Source organism: Leptodactylus fuscus, chromosome 7 (genome assembly GCF_031893055.1).
Source record: "Leptodactylus fuscus isolate aLepFus1 chromosome 7, aLepFus1.hap2, whole genome shotgun sequence".
Lineage (NCBI taxonomy): Eukaryota > Metazoa > Chordata > Amphibia > Anura > Leptodactylidae > Leptodactylus > Leptodactylus fuscus.
In genome coordinates, this window is record NC_134271.1 from 1292880 (window position 1) to 1309954 (window position 17075).

Here is a 17075-nt window from a genome sequence, read left to right on the forward strand (position 1 = left end):
GCGGCTCCGCCTCATCTCTCCTGTAACGGAACCGCGCAGGGCTTATTATATACTACAGCAAGCCATAGTGTGGGGGATGGGGTCTTGTGTGAGCAATTTCATTCCGTACTCTGCATACAATGAAGTCTATGGAGCGGTGGAGGCCAGGCCCAGCTGTCTGTCACCTCTCCATAGACTTCTGTTGTAGAAAAGGACAAAAAAAAGTGGAGAATTTTCTCAATAAAGAATCTCGTAAAATTTAATGTAAAGTTACAGCAAGAACCACAAGGGGGCGCACACAACTCTAACTGTACCCCTATAATACGAACCCCTAGACCCCAGGCCCAGCTCTGTCAGTGACTAATGTGGCGCCCCCTGGTGTAAAAATGAAAAATAATTCTCAAGAGTTTGTGCAAAGGACTCGGGTGCAAGGAGGGGGGGGGGGTCCTCCAGTCAGCAGAAGGGGGTGTGGGGGTGTCATTCACTTCTATGGGGCTCCTGAGATGGCAGAGGTCCAAGGGCCGGAGGTTTATGGCCAGGTGTGCACCTCAATGTGAAGTACAAGCTCCAGCTGCATCTGTCATTGACTGTGTGACCCCAAGTGAGGGCCGGGCGCAGAAGATTCCCCAAAACCCACCCCCTCCCCGTGGTGTTCCTTGCCGAGTGTGCATGTGTTCTCAATGGGGACAGAAGAAGTGGCCAACACTTTTAGCAATTTATTTCCAGGGGAACAAATGATTGGACCTGATGAAATTCTCTAATATTTTGGGGGTCTTCAGGATGAATTGGGCGCCAGTGGGGGATTAGCGGCTCAGTTGATCCAGCCATACGGGAACATGTTGTTCTTCTCCCACAGGGCGCACTGGGCAGAGCGATAATCCTTCTGTACACTCAGTGAGGTGGATATAAGTGCCGTCCCATCAGGATATTCGGGCCACTCGGGGGGCATTGACCCTGCACGTAAGAGACAGAGACATGATAGTGGGGACCCTCAGGGCATTGACCCTGCACGTAAGAGACATGAGATAGTGGGGGGCCCTCGGGAGCATTGACCCTGCACATCAGAGACGTGAGATAGTGGGGGGCCCTCAGGGCATTGACCCTGCACATCAGAGACGTGAGATAGTGGGGGGCCCTCGGGAGCATTGACCCTGCACATCAGAGACGTGAGATAGTGGGGGGCCCTCGGGAGCATTGACCCTGCACATCAGAGACGTGAGATAGTGGGGGGCCCTCGGGAGCATTGACCCTGCACATCAGAGACGTGAGATAGTGGGGGGCCCTCGGGGGCCGCGTCTTCTCATTTCTTACCTTCTTTGGCGAAGTGTATAAAGTATTTCCTCATCAGGCTCTGGAACGTCCGGTCGTCTTCTGAGGTCTCGCCTAAGAAATGGTCCATAGTCCCGAAAAATCCCAAAGTATCCAGAATGTGGAAGGCGAACCAGCTGTTATAGGAGAAGAGGCCGGTGACTTTCACAGGACGGGAAGGCGTGTAAAGGACCTGATAGCGGTAAACCGGGCTGTGCAGGCTCTCTGCAATGACAACACCCATCAGTGAGACACGGGAACAATCTCTGGGGGACCCCGGCCCAAAAACTCCCGTACACCGAATGTAAAGGAGTAGGGTTGTCGTTCTGGATGCAGCAGGTAGAGGGAGCGCTGCTCTGCAGGGAACATCTGTCAGGGCGCTCGAAGTGTGCATGTGTGGCGGCGTCATATAATGTAGCGTGGTCCTATAATATAGCGGCGTCATATAATATAGCGTGTTCCTATAATGTAGCGTGTTCGTGTTCCTATCACCGGTCCTCACCTGAGATGTGTCTGCAAAATACAGCAGAAAAACACCTGAATTTTTGTAGGTTTCTCGCGGCCGGGGCCTCTGCTTCAGTCCGGACTGTTTTGTTATTTTCACTCCCACATTTCGGGGATTTGCATTTCTTTGTGTTTTGTAGAATGCGGCGCCGGATCCATTTCCGGAGATATTTCTGATGTCTTTCCTTATAAATGGGGTGAAAAACAGCAGGAAACCCCCGAATTGTGATTCCCGCTGGGGTGTTATTCAGCGCTTTATCTGCGTGTCGCTGAGTGTGGCCCAGGGGTGTAACTAGCAAAGACTGGGCATGATATGGGACACAGAAGTGCAGGCGGCCAGGAGCGGGGGTCGGTAAGTAACTGGGCTCTGGTATCTGCGGGGTTACTCCAAGTAACGGCCTATTTATTATGCCATTGGTGTGACCTTAGTATGAAGGGGAGACTCGGGGGCGGTGGCAATTACCTGCGGTCGGCGATTACCTGCGGCCCGGCGATTACCTGCGGTCGGTGATTACCTGCAGTCGGCGATTACCTGCGGCCCAGTAATTTCCTGCAGTCGGCGATTACCTGCAGTCCAGTGATTACCTGCGGCCCGGCGATTACCTGCGGTCGGTGATTACCTGCGGCCTGGCGATTACCTGCGGTCCAGTGATTACCTGCGGTCGGCTATTACCTGCAGTCGGCGATTACCTCCAGTCGGTTATTACCTGCGGCCCGGCGATTACCTGCGGCCCGGCGATTACCTCCAGTCGGTTATTACCTGCGGCCCGGCGATTACCTGCAGTCGGTGATTACCTGCGGCCTGGCGATTACCTGCGGTCCAGTGATTACCTGCGGTCGGCTATTACCTGCAGTCGGCGATTACCTCCAGTCGGTTATTACCTGCGGCCCGGCGATTACCTCCAGTCGGTGATTACCTGCGGCCCGGCGATTACCTGCGGCCCAGTAATTTCCTGCGGTCGGCGATTACCTGCGGTCGGCGATTACCTGCAGCCCGGCGATTACCTGCAGTCCAGTGATTACCTGCGGTCGGCTATTACCTTAGGCCCGGCGATTACCTCCAGTCGGCGATTACCTGCGGCCCGGCGATTACCTCCAGTCGGTGATTACCTGCGGCCCGGCGATTACCTGCAGCCCGGCGATTACCTCCAGTCGGTTATTACCTGCGGCCCGGCGATTACCTGCAGCCCGGCGATTACCTCCAGTCGGTGATTACCTGCGGCCCGGCGATTACCTGCGGCCCGGCGATTACCTGCGGCCCAGTAATTTCCTGCGGTCGGCGATTACCTGCAGTCGGCGATTACCTGCAGTCCAGTGATTACCTGCGGTCGGCTATTACCTTAGGCCCGGCGATTACCTCCAGTCGGTGATTACCTGCGGCCCGGTGATTACCTGTGGCCCGGCGATTACCTGCGGACACCAATTACCTGCGGCCCGGCGATTACCTGCAGTCGGTGATTACCTGCGGCTTGTTGCGCCAGGATGTTGTTAGGACAGGAGGCGCGGAGGTCGGACACCATGGTCATATACGCCTTCTCCACACATCGCTTGGGCTGAGCACAGAACTCGGAGAGCGGGTAGAGCGCCAACGCTTCAGACGAGAGATTTCCTCCAAACGTGTTGAGATTTACTACAAGAGAGGACAGAAGGCATGGCGAGACTCGTGCGACCTGCGGGAGGCGTCGCACACACACGGAGACGGCCGTCACTTACAGCTCACAAACCAGCGGTAATCGGCTTCGGTCCACTCTGAGACATTGGCATGAAATGGGCTGCAAAGGAAAAAAGCGCAGCTGTAACTTACCGGATCTAGGGCGTCAGACGCAACAAGGCAGAGAAAGGGGAAGCATCACCAGAAACCGCCATAGTAAATAATTGCTATGTATTGTCACTGTGACCACTAAGCCTAATCTTAGGCCCGCACTTGCCACCTGTCACCTCACAGGTTGGATTACAATAGAAGATGACACCGCTATAGATAATACCACATCATTACATCACTACTGACAATAGATGATGTCAGAACTTGGCTCCTCCCAGGACAAACCAAGGCTCTCCCATAGACCTGAATGGGTCGGCTCCAGTCTATTGCTGTCTATGGCCTTGGCGCTCAAACAAGATGGCCGACAGTTTCCACCTTGGCTTACGCAAATTCTGCTTCCTGTAGGGTGGTCCCAATGATGAATGGCACGTCGCTATAACCCGCCACTTTCTGTTTCCATACATCCAGCGGTGGGGCCGTCACCACGTGTCCATCCACTACGGTCATGGGGCCAACGAATTTCCCTTTCTGTGGCAGGTCACACAGGTCATCTGCGGCCCATTTTGGATATTCATTCCAGGGGATAGACTAGGAGAGACACGGACAACATGGGGTTACAGGGCTATAGCAGCTGGGGCCCCGAGCAGGGACTCTTGAGGGGGTTAAGTGGCCACGTCTTGTGGCAGAGACTTCCAGAGTCTGATCCTGTTACTGTAGAGAATCCTTCCCCGTACTGATGGTGAAGACGTCTCTGATTCTTACTACAGAAACTTGTACGTGGCGATTCCTTCCCCAGGGCTTAGTTATCGAAGAGCGGCTGCGCTGCTTCAGAGATGCTTTTCTGTAACATTGTGTCATCTACCCGGTACCGTATGTTGTATAGTGGTCGTGTCGCGTCTACCTGATACTGTACGTTGTATAGCGGCCGTGTCGCGTCTACCCGATGCTGTACGCTGTATAGCGGCCGTGTCGCGTCTACCCGATGCTGTACGCTGTATAGCGGCCGTGTCGCGTCTACCCGATACTGTACGTTGTATAGCGGCCGTGTCGCGTCTACCCGATGCTGTACGCTGTATAGCGGCCGTGTCGCGTCTACCCGATGCTGTACGCTGTATAGCGGCCGTGTCGCGTCTACCCGATGCTGTACGTTGTATAGCGGCCGTGTCGCGTCTACCCGATGCTGTACGCTGTATAGCGGCCGTGTCGCGTCTACCCGATGCTGTACGTTGTATAGCGGCCGTGTCGCGTCTACCCGATGCTGTACGTTGTATAGCGGCCGTGTCGCGTCTACCCGATGCTGTACGTTGTATAGCGGCCGTGTCGCGTCTACCCGATGCTGTACGTTGTATAGCGGCCGTGTCGCGTCTACCCGATGCTGTACGTTGTATAGCGGCCGTGTCGCGTCTACCCGATGCTGTACGTTGTATAGGGTTAAACCCACTGACTTAATCTAACCATATGACTGTAATATCCAGTATTATGTGATGTCAAAATAAAGGGGCCGGCCTCTCGCACGCTGATCTGTTATGGCCGGCCTCTCGCACGCTGATCGCTTAGCGCCGGCCTCTCGCACGCTGATCGCTTAGCGCTGGCCTCTCGCACACTGATCTGTTATGGCCGGCCTCTCGCACGCTGATCGCTTAGCGCCGGCCTCTCGCACGCTGACCGGTTATGGCCGGCCTCTCGCACGCTGACCGGTTATGGCCGGCCTCTCGCACGCTGACCGGTTATGGCCGGCCTCTCGCACGCTGACCGGTTATGGCCGGCCTCTCGCACGCTGACCGGTTAGCGCCGGCCTCTCGCACGCTGATCGGTTAGCGCCGGCCTCTCGCACGCTGATCTGTTATGGCCGGCCTCTCGCACGCTGATCTGTTATGGCCGGCCTCTCGCACGCTGATCTGTTATGGCCGGCCTCTCGCACGCTGATCGCTTAGCGCCGGCCTCTCGCACGCTGATCTGTTATGGCCGGCCTCTCGCACGCTGATCGCTTAGCGCCGGCCTCTCGCACGCTGATCGTTTAGCGCCGGCCTCTCGCACGCTGACCGGTTATGGCCGGCCTCTCGCACGCTGACCGGTTATGGCCGGCCTCTCGCACGCTGACCGGTTATGGCCGGCCTCTCGCATGCTGATCGGTTAGCGCCGGCCTCTCGCACGCTGATCTGTTATGGCCGGCCTCTCGCACGCTGATCTGTTATGGCCGGCCTCTCGCACGCTGATCTGTTATGGCCGGCCTCTCGCACGCTGATCGCTTAGCGCCGGCCTCTCCCACGCTGACCGGTTATGGCCGGCCTCTCGCACGCTGACCGGTTATGGCCGGCCTCTCGCACGCTGACCGGTTATGGCCGGCCTCTCGCACGCTGATCGGTTAGCGCCGGCCTCTCGCACGCTGATCTGTTATGGCCGGCCTCTCGCACGCTGATCTGTTATGGCCGGCCTCTCGCACGCTGATCTGTTATGGCCGGCCTCTCGCACGCTGATCTGTTATGGCCGGCCTCTCGCACGCTGATCGTTTAGCGCCGGCCTCTCGCACGCTGATCGTTTAGCGCCGGCCTCTCGCACGCTGATCGTTTAGCGCCGGCCTCTCGCACGCTGATCGTTTAGCGCCGGCCTCTCGCACGCTGATCGTTTAGCGCCGGCCTCTCGCACGCTGATCGGTTAGCGCCGGCCTCTCGCACCCTGATCGGTTAGCGCCGGCCTCTCGCACCCTGATCAGGGATCGCCGGCCTCTCGCACCCTGATCGAGTAGTCCCGCTGACATCACTCGGTGGACCCAACCACTACACTCAGCTGCTGAATTGGCAATGGACATGACAGAAGTGACGCAGATGTGAGTGTGAGCGCCCGGCAGCACCGACACTTCCCAGCTCTAACTGTCTGGGGGGTGTGAGGGGTCTGGTGAGCAGGAAATATTTCCTGATCCAACTTTCTAAACACAAAATAATAGAAGACACCCCCCCCCCCTTATTTCTAGAGAAAGACCCGGAAACTTCCTGCAGCCGCCATTGCCGCTTTGTACATTGACTTTCACTTCCTGACAGATCCTTTACCTGAGGAGATGAATGGTCACTAGAGATGAGCGAACACTATCCGAAATAGCACGCTCCCATAGAAATGAATGGACGTAGCCGGCACACGGGGGGGTTAAGCAGCCGGCCGCCGGCAAAGTCTACACGCCGGCCACTTCCATTCATTTCTATGGGAGCGTCCTATTGGAATCGGCTGTTTTGAATAGTGTTCGGGCACCTGTAATGGTCGCACCTCGGGGGTATCGATGACCTATAAATTGGGGGGTTCTATCGGCATCTCTTATGACTTGTTCTGGTCGGGACGTTTTTAATAATTAAAGTAAATTTTGTAAAGGAAAACCAATCCAGATCTGGTTCAGTACACGAGCGCGGAGAGTTCTGGAGAGTTGTGGCCGGTCTACATTAGATATGGGGCCAGCCATGTCTGTACTTCAGTCTCACCTGAAGGATCGTTTCTTTACTGAGATTCCTCAGGCACTGCGCGTCCCGACAGCCGCTGCGGGTCAGAAATACCCGGTTGACCTTCTCCGCCTCCTCCAGACTGGCTTTATATACAGACGATCCACTTATGTCTATGGCCCGATGAAAGAGACCCTTGGCCAGAGGCGACACCATCATCGTCCACACCGAAGTGCCCCCTGCAAAAGTAATCCAGAATAGGAGAAGTGCGAGACTGCAGAAATAATCCAGAATGGGAGAAGTGCGAGACTGCAGAAAGAATCCAGAATAGAAGTGCGAGACTGCAGAAATAATCCAGAATAGGAGAAGTGCGAGACTGCAGAAAGAATCCAGAATAGGAGAAGTGCGAGACTGCAGAAAGAATCCAGAATAGGAGAAGTCCGAGACTGCAGAAATAATCTAGAATAGGAGAAGTCCGAGACTGCAGAAATAATCCAGAATAGGAGAAGTGCGAGACTGCAGAAAGAATCCAGAATAGGAGAAGTGCGAGACTGCAGAAAGAATCCAGAATAGGAGAAGTGCGAGACTGCAGAAAGAATCCAGAATAGGAGAAGTCCGAGACTGCAGAAATAATCTAGAATAGGAGAAGTCCGAGACTGCAGAAATAATCCAGAATAGGAGAAGTGCGAGACTGCAGAAAGAATCCAGAATAGGAGAAGTGCGAGACTGCAGAAAGAATCCAGAATAGGAGAAGTGCGAGACTGCAGAAATAATCCAGAATAGGAGAAGTGCGAGACTGCAGAAAGAATCTAGAATAGGAGAAGTGCGAGACTGCAGAAAGAATCCAGAATGGGAGAAGTGCGAGACTGCAGAAAGAATCCAGAATGGGAGAAGTGCGAGACTGCAGAAAGAATCCAGAATGGGAGAAGTGCGAGACTGCAGAAAGAATCCAGAATGGGAGAAGTGCGAGACTGCAGAAATAATCCAGAATGGGAGAGGACCAAGACTGCAGAAATAATCCAGAATGGGAGAGGACCAAGACTGCAGAAAGAATCCAGAATAGGAGAAGTGCGAGACTGCAGAAATAATCCAGAATGGGAGAGGACCAAGACTGCAGAAATAATCCAGAATAGGAGAAGTGCGAGACTGCAGAAAGAATCGAGAATAGGAGAAGTGCGAGACTGCAGAAATAATCCAGAATAGAAGTGCGAGACTGCAGAAATAATCCAGAATAGAAGTGCGAGACTGCAGAAATAATCCAGAACGGGAGAAGTGCGAGACTGCAGAAATAATCCAGAATGGGAGAGGACCAAGACTGCAGAAATAATCCAGAATGGGAGAGGACCAAGACTGCAGAAAGAATCCAGAATAGGAGAAGTGCGAGACTGCAGAAATAATCCAGAACGGGAGAAGTGCGAGACTGCAGAAATAATCCAGAACGGGAGAAGTGCGAGACTGCAGAAATAATCTAGAACGGGAGAAGTGCGAGACTGCAGAAATAATCCAGAATAGGAGAAGTGCGAGACTGCAGAAAGAATCCAGAATAGGAGAAGTGCGAGACTGCAGAAAGAATCCAGAATAGGAGAAGTGCGAGACTGCAGAAAGAATCCAGAATAGGAGAAGTCCGAGACTGCAGAAATAATCTAGAATAGGAGAAGTCCGAGACTGCAGAAATAATCCAGAATAGGAGAAGTGCGAGACTGCAGAAAGAATCCAGAATAGGAGAAGTGCGAGACTGCAGAAAGAATCCAGAATAGGAGAAGTGCGAGACTGCAGAAATAATCCAGAATAGGAGAAGTGCGAGACTGCAGAAAGAATCTAGAATAGGAGAAGTGCGAGACTGCAGAAAGAATCCAGAATGGGAGAAGTGCGAGACTGCAGAAAGAATCCAGAATGGGAGAAGTGCGAGACTGCAGAAAGAATCCAGAATGGGAGAAGTGCGAGACTGCAGAAAGAATCCAGAATGGGAGAAGTGCGAGACTGCAGAAATAATCCAGAATGGGAGAGGACCAAGACTGCAGAAATAATCCAGAATGGGAGAGGACCAAGACTGCAGAAAGAATCCAGAATAGGAGAAGTGCGAGACTGCAGAAATAATCCAGAATGGGAGAGGACCAAGACTGCAGAAATAATCCAGAATAGGAGAAGTGCGAGACTGCAGAAAGAATCGAGAATAGGAGAAGTGCGAGACTGCAGAAATAATCCAGAATAGAAGTGCGAGACTGCAGAAATAATCCAGAATAGAAGTGCGAGACTGCAGAAATAATCCAGAACGGGAGAAGTGCGAGACTGCAGAAATAATCCAGAATGGGAGAGGACCAAGACTGCAGAAATAATCCAGAATGGGAGAGGACCAAGACTGCAGAAAGAATCCAGAATAGGAGAAGTGCGAGACTGCAGAAATAATCCAGAACGGGAGAAGTGCGAGACTGCAGAAATAATCCAGAACGGGAGAAGTGCGAGACTGCAGAAATAATCTAGAACGGGAGAAGTGCGAGACTGCAGAAATAATCCAGAATGGGAGAGGACCAAGACTGCAGAAATAATCCAGAATGGGAGAGGACCAAGACTGCAGAAAGAATCCAGAATAGGAGAAGTGCGAGACTGCAGAAATAATCCAGAATGGGAGAGGACCAAGACTGCAGAAATAATCCAGAATGGGAGAGGACCAAGACTGCAGAAATAATCCAGAATAGGAGAAGTGCGAGACTGCAGAAAGAATCGAGAATAGGAGAAATGCGAGACTGCAGAAATAATCCAGAATAGAAGTGCGAGACTGCAGAAATAATCCAGAATAGGAGAAGTGCGAGACTGCAGAAATAATCCAGAACGGGAGAAGTGCGAGACTGCAGAAATAATCCAGAACGGGAGAAGTGCGAGACTGCAGAAATAATCTAGAACGGGAGAAGATCGAGACTGTACAAAATCAAGAACAGGAGAGGATCGAGACTGTAGAAATAATCTAGAACGGGAGAAGATCGAGACTGCAGAAATAATCTAGAACGGGAGAAGATCGAGACTGCAGAAATAATCTAGAATGGGAGAAGTGCGAGACTGCAGAAAGAATACAGAATGGGAGAGGATCGAGACTGCAGAAATAATCTAGAACGGGAGAAGTGCAAGACTGCAGAAAGAATCGAGAATAGGAGAAGTGCGAGACTGCAGAAATAATCCAGAATGGGAGAAGTGCGAGACTGCAGAAATAATCCAGAATGGGAGAAGTGCGAGACTTCAGAAATAATCCAGAATGGGAGAAGTGCGAGACTGCAGAAATAATCCAGAACGGGAGAAGTGCGAGACTGCAGAAATAATCTAGAACGGGAGAAGATCAAGACTGTACAAAATCGAGAACGGGAGAGGATCGAGACTAGAAATAATCTAGAATGGGAGAAGATCGAGACTGCAGAAATAAACTAGAACGGGAGAAGTGCGAGACTGTAGAAAGAATCGAGAATAGGAGAAGTGCGAGACTGCAGAAAGAATCGAGAATAGGAGAAGTGCGAGACTGCAGAAAGAATCCAGAACGGGAGAAGTGCGAGACTGCAGAAAGAATCTAGAACGGGAGAAGATCGAGACAGTACAAAATCGAGAACGGGAGAGGATCGAGACTGTAGAAATAATCTAGTACGGGAGAAGATCGAGACTGCAGAAATAATCTAGAACGGGAGAAGTGCGAGACTGCAGAAATAATCCAGAACAAGAGAGGTGCGAGACTGTAGAAAGAATACAGAACGGGAGAGGATCGAGACTGCAGAAAGAATCTAGAACGGGAGAAGTGCGAGACTGTAGAAATAATCTAGAACGGGAGAAGTGCGAGACTGCAGAAATAATCTAGGACCGGAGCGGCGCCCAGTGTGGGGTCTACACTAGTCTGGGCGCTGTGACATGGCAGATGGTTCCCGGCCTGGACATTTTGGTGCAGCCAGATTTTGGCAGGGTGCCATTGCTTACCCTAGGAGATGTAGATAAGAGATTGATCTCACCTGAGCTCTGGCCATAGATGGTCACTTTATTCGGATTCCCACCAAAAGATCGGATCTCCTTCTGCACCCATCTCAGCGCAGCGATCTGATCCATGAATCCATAGTTACCTGAAGGGCAGGAAAGTGAAGAGATATAAGTGAGTTCATTCCCGTCACCCCCCAGATAGAAGAGTCATGTGCACGAAGCCATCAGATATGGGGCGAGGGTCCTGTACTTACCGGAGGTGTTAGTGGGGGATCCTTCCCTAAGCTGCTCCAAAGCCATGAAGCCAAATGCATTGAGGCGGTAGTTGAAGCTGACGTGGACCATCTGAGTGTGCAGCGTGAGGTCCTCATTAGGACCATAGCCGGGCTCCGATCCGCTGGACACGAGGAGATATCCGCCATGTATCCACACCATGACAGGCAGCTCTGCAGCGCTGTCTAGTGAGGGCGTCCATACATTGACATAGAGACAATCCTCACATCCCATGACGGTCCCAGTTTCACTCATGGGCTGTATTTGAGCACAAATGGACCCAAACTCGGTGGCATCCAGTGTGTCCTTCCAGCAGGTGGGCTCCTTCGGGGGTCTCCATCGTAATGGTCCAACGGGAGGACTTGCATATGGAATCCCTTTAAACATATAGACCTTGTCGCAGTGGTGGCCACGTACCTTGCCGCAGGCTGTGGTGACATCTACCAAGGTGCAGGCTGAATTTCCCGATAGATACGCCAAACTGGCCACCAGCAAGGACAGTAACACAATCCCCCCACCCATGGCCACCAGAGTCTTGTGAGTGGGAGAGCTGCAGGAAGGTTCTGGGGTGTCAAAGTCCTTGTCTGGAAAGGTCACGTCCTCGTCACCGTCATCTTCTGAGTCAACCAAATGCTTAAATTCAGATTGGGATCCGACCTCCCCCCGCGTGTTCACACGACTGCCAAGCAAAGAGACAGAGGTTAACGGAGGAAACCGAAATCTGCTCAGATCTGACAACTACGTATTCCATATAGCTGAGGCCTCGAGTACACGACCCAGCGGTCAGGCCGGAACATGGCGGAACCGACTCAGAGGACATCCGACTGTCACCCAATGATGGGAATGATCCTTAGTACCCTCACACTAGAATACCCCTACACCCTATAATGTGGGCTTAGTGGCCCCACACAGTGCAGCACCCCCACTAATGCCCCCACACAGTGCAGCACCCCCACTAATGTCCCCACACAGTGCAGCACCCCCACTAATGTCCCCACACAATGCAGCACCCCCACTAATGCCCCCACACAGTGCAGCACCCCCACTAATAACCCCACACAGTGCAGCACCCCCACTAATAACCCCACACAGTGAAGCACCACCACTATTGCCCCCACACAGAGTAGCACCCCCATTAGTGGCCCCCACACAGTGTAGCATCCCATTAGTGCCCCCATACAATATAGCGCTCCCATTAATACCCACACACAGTATAGTACCCCCATTAATGCCCCCATGCAGCATAGCACCCCATTAGTGCCCCCACACACTGAGATGTCCCTTTAATCCTTCCCACACAGTGCAGCACCCCCACTAATCCCCCCACACAGTGAAGCACCCTCATTAATACCCTCACACAGTATAATGCCCCCACACAGTGCAGCACCCCCACTAATGCCCCCACACAGTGCAGCACCCCCACTAATAACCCCACACAGTGAAGCACCACCACTATTGCCCCCACACAGTGTAGCATCCCATTAGTGCCCCCATACAATATAGCACTCCCATTAATACCCTCACACAGTATAGTACCCCCATTAATGCCCCCACGCACTGAGATGTCCCTTTAATCCTTCCCACACAGTGGGGCAGTCTGAGGGTCTCCTCCTCCTGTTTGTGCCACATGTCACTTAATTGCACCTCCCAGCACCAACCTATAGATGGGGCCACAGGGTGTCAGAGTATGTCCTGCTGGCCCCCGGCCCCACCATTGTATATCTGCATCCTGTAGAGACAGCGCCTGAAATTCAGGACTGTCCCACTGGACCAGGATGGTTGGGAGACCTGCTCTTACTGACAGGGGGTCCAGGTTGCACCCCTCTCCTCCTCGGCTCCTGTCATCTTAATAATGGGTTTGAGAGACCCCTGTTTGTGGTGACATGGCGCCCAAGCCTCCTTCTTCTCCAATGTCCCCCAGGGTCAGGCTGAGCCCTGTGGATAACCCTGATGTCAGATCTTCTCGTCTGATGGTCTCGTCACCTCTGTGTCCGCTTCAGTAGCTGTGACCATCTGTGTACTCGGAGTCTGTTCTGCAGATGGTCCCGGAGGACATTTTATATCCCCGGCCAAAGAAAGGAGCCATTTACTGATGGACAGACATTGTGGGGAACCCGTCAGCAGGTTTGGAGACTAAATCTGCGGCATGTCCTTGTGTATTGTAGTTTACCTGCACCAGGTGAGTCTATGAGAGGGGGCTCCAGGCACATGGTGCTGATAACGCGGAGGTCTGGCTACACTGCGCATGCGCCTGGTGGGCAGCACATGTAAGGACCTCAGCCCCATCCCAGAAATACACCAAGAACCCCAGAGAGGAGTCTGATGGGAGTTATGGGAAGTGTGTAATGGCAGTGCCCCGGGTTGGGCAGATGAGGCCTAGCTGGGTGGTCCAAGGTCCCACAACTTGTTTCCCTTTCAGGACTTCCCAATCCTCAAATGCAATAACATGTTACATAACGGACTGTCAGAAAGACCCCCCGTGGGTACGACATCTTCATGTAACTGACCCCCCAAGGTCTGACCCGAGACTCAGAGAACTAAAGGGTTAAACCAACAGAAGACGAGAAACAATAATAGGAAGGATTCTGAGTGAGATAAGCGGCTACTCCGTAGCACATACCTCAGGCCTCTGCAGGCGGCGCCCTCCGGTGGGTGTGGAGGCCCTCGGGAGCTTCTGAGCCGGCGCCCCGTCCTGTTCTGTCCAGAACTAATGAGATTCAGCTTTGGTTTTAACTGAGGTAGCACTTAGGATAAGCGGCGCCCGCCTGCCCTGCCCCACCCATTGGCCTGGCAGCGGCCTCACTACACGTCTACACTTCACCCAGTGCCCCGTCCTCCCTATGTACCCGGATCTAATGAGAATCAGCTTTGGTCTTATGTAATCTCCAGAAATCTGCAGGTTATATGATCAGATGTAACTAGAAATGTGTGAACAGTCGCCTAATCGTATTCATGTGAATGGCGGCAGCGCTCAGCGGAGCCAAGTCTTATGTCCATAAGGAAAGTCGCCCATCGTCAGTGCAGGGCCCTCGTAGCTGGAGATTAAGGGAATCACAGTGACGGAATTCAGTGGGGTAAGTTTAGGAAGCCGATTCCATACTGGATACCCCTATAGGAGCGAGGACACTGGACCACCAGCAGGGAGGAGAAGGGGGCACATACTTTCCATAGTAAGACATTGTTGTATGTGCGACCCGGCTGGTGCAGAGAACGAGAATCATGAAGAGGCTCCGAGCGCCAGGATCAGCCCAAAATCCAGAAGGGAAACGGTTCCCATTATAACTAGAGATGAGCGAACAGCCGATCCGAGCAGCCGATCCGAACAGCACGCTCCCATAGAAATGAATGGAAGCACCTGGCACGTAGACTGTGCCGGCGGCCGGCCGCTTAACCCCCCACTTCCATTCATTTCTATGGGAGCGTGCTGTTCGGATCGGCTGTTCGCTCATCTCTAATTATAACATAGATTGCAAATGATCACAGCCAGTAATTATAATGAAGGGACCCCAGGAAGACCCTCCCCAAACTGAGACTCGCTCACAGAGGGCGGCTCAGGGGGCAACAAGGGGCAAATAATGTAATAAGGGTCTAGTAACTGGCATCATGTGACCTCTAGCTACAGAATCGTCGGCGTCCCCCTGTCATGGAGGATGGCCGACATTCTCCTTTATGATCCACAGCTGGTATTTACTTCAAAATCTGCACCACAATAACCTGACTGTGTGCCCATGGCCCAAGCCTTAGAGTCTTGGTATAAATCAATCGATTTCCCGTCCTCGGGTCACATATGATGTGATGAACTTCAGCCCCAGATAATGGTAACTCAGGACGCTCATCCAGCTCCTGCTGGTGCATGTTTTCTACCTGCCCTTTATAGGTTCTCACCCTATATGAGCCACACTTGGTTTAGCTTGTAATACAGCCTCAGTCGGATTCCTCCTCACCTTGGAGATCTGTCTTGGTAGAATCTACAAGCTGTCACCGCAGACACAACAAGACATTCTGCAAACATTCATAGAGATGGTGCCCGGACATGACAGCTTGTTTAGTGTAGAGACAGTGGCAGTGAAGAGGTTAACTCCCCCCAGTACCAGTCACTGCCTCATCTTGTTACACCACGGCCTCCCCCACCCCACAACAGCCGTCCCTCTCACAGAGGAGACTACTTACTTGTTCCCCGCCATGATGTTTTGTTCTATGAAGACTTCTTCACTCCTCCCTCATCAGGGCGAGACTCAACCTTTACACTACACTCGCTCGCTCGGTCCCTGCACGGTCTGGCCAGTTCCTAGAACACTAACTGCAGGGACACGTGACAGTGGTTATTACTATGGAGGCATACATATCATATACAGCGTATCTTACACATCGTATACAGGTTATCATACACATCGTATACAGCATATCATATACAGCGTATCTTACACATCGTATACAGTGTATCATACATATCATATACAGCGTATCTTACACATCGTATACAGCATATCATATACAGCGTATCTTACACATCGTATACAGTGTATCATACATATCATATACAGCGTATCTTACACATCGTATACAGCATATCATATACAGCGTATCTTACACATCGTATACAGTGTATCATACATATATACAGCGTATCTTACACATCGTATACAGTGTATCATACATATCATATACAGCGTATCTTACACATCGTATACATTGTATCATACATATCATATACAGCGTATCTTACACATCGTATACATTGTATCATACATATCATATACAGCGTATCTTACACATCGTATACAGTGTATCATACATATCATATACAGCGTATCTTACACATCGTATACAGTGTATCATACATATCATATACAGCGTATCTTACACATCGTATACAGTGTATCATACATATCATATACAGCGTATCTTACACATCGTATACAGTGTATCATACATATCATATACAGCGTATCTTACACATCGTATACAGTGTATCATACATATCATATACAGCGTATCTTACACATCGTATACAGTGTATCATACATATCATATACAGCGTATCTTACACATCATATACATTGTATCATACATATCATATACAGCGTATCTTACACATCGTATACATTGTATCATACATATCATATACAGCGTATCTTACACATCGTATACGGTGTATCATAGAAGAGAAAGATGAGACTCCACGGACTGTTATACCCCAAACCACCCGCCCCACCCCCACCTCCCCATATAGCAGTCACCAACGAAGAGGAAGATGAGACTCCATGGACTGTTATATTTATCCCAATACACCCACCCCCACCTTCAACCCCACCCCCCATATAGCGGTCACCAACGAAGAGGAAGATGAGACTCCATGGACTGTTATAACCCAAACCACCCCCCCCATACCCACCCAACTCCCCCCCCCCCCCCCCCCGCCCACTTTACTAGCTATGGCAATGCCAAATACCTATTCGGACGTGCCAATAAAGCATTTTTTTATTTGATTTGATCATACACATCGTATACAGCGTATTATATACAGCGTATCTTACACATCGTATACTACACATCGTATACATTGTATCATACATATCATATACAGCATATTATATACAGCGTATCTTACACATCGTATACGGTGTATCATACATCTCATATACAGCATATTATATACAGTGTATCTTACACATCGTATACGGTGTATCATACATCTCATATACAGCGTATTATATACAGCGTATCTTACACATCGTATACGGTGTATCATACATCTCATATACAGCGTATTATATACAGCGTATCTTACACATCGTATACGGTGTATCATACATCTCATATACAGCGTATTATATACAGCGTATCTTACACATCGTATACGGTGTATCATACAT

At 51.2% G+C, this 17075-nt stretch overlaps 2 protein-coding genes across 2 annotated transcripts in view; both read right to left on the reverse strand.

Moving 5' to 3' along the window:
• Window positions 1–258: 258 nt before the first annotated feature.
• Window positions 259–15462, reverse strand: LOC142212736 (para-nitrobenzyl esterase-like). Its single transcript, XM_075280739.1, has 9 exons — window positions 15370–15462; window positions 11181–11878; window positions 10962–11069; window positions 7021–7217; window positions 3939–4141; window positions 3505–3563; window positions 3254–3421; window positions 1291–1512; window positions 259–933 (listed from the first exon to the last, which is right to left on the reverse strand). Exons 1-9 carry the CDS (start codon window positions 15381–15383, stop codon window positions 791–793), a joined length of 1812 nt encoding a protein of 603 aa, XP_075136840.1. The 5' UTR covers window positions 15384–15462; the 3' UTR covers window positions 259–790.
• Window positions 15423–17075, reverse strand: part of CSTPP1 (centriolar satellite-associated tubulin polyglutamylase complex regulator 1) — a 101197-nt gene continuing 99544 nt past the window's right edge. Inside the window, exon 9 of the mRNA XM_075280744.1 lies at window positions 15423–15499. Coding sequence (XP_075136845.1) covers window positions 15496–15499 — 4 coding nt within the window. The 3' untranslated portion in view covers window positions 15423–15495. The remainder of the gene's footprint in view (window positions 15500–17075) is intronic.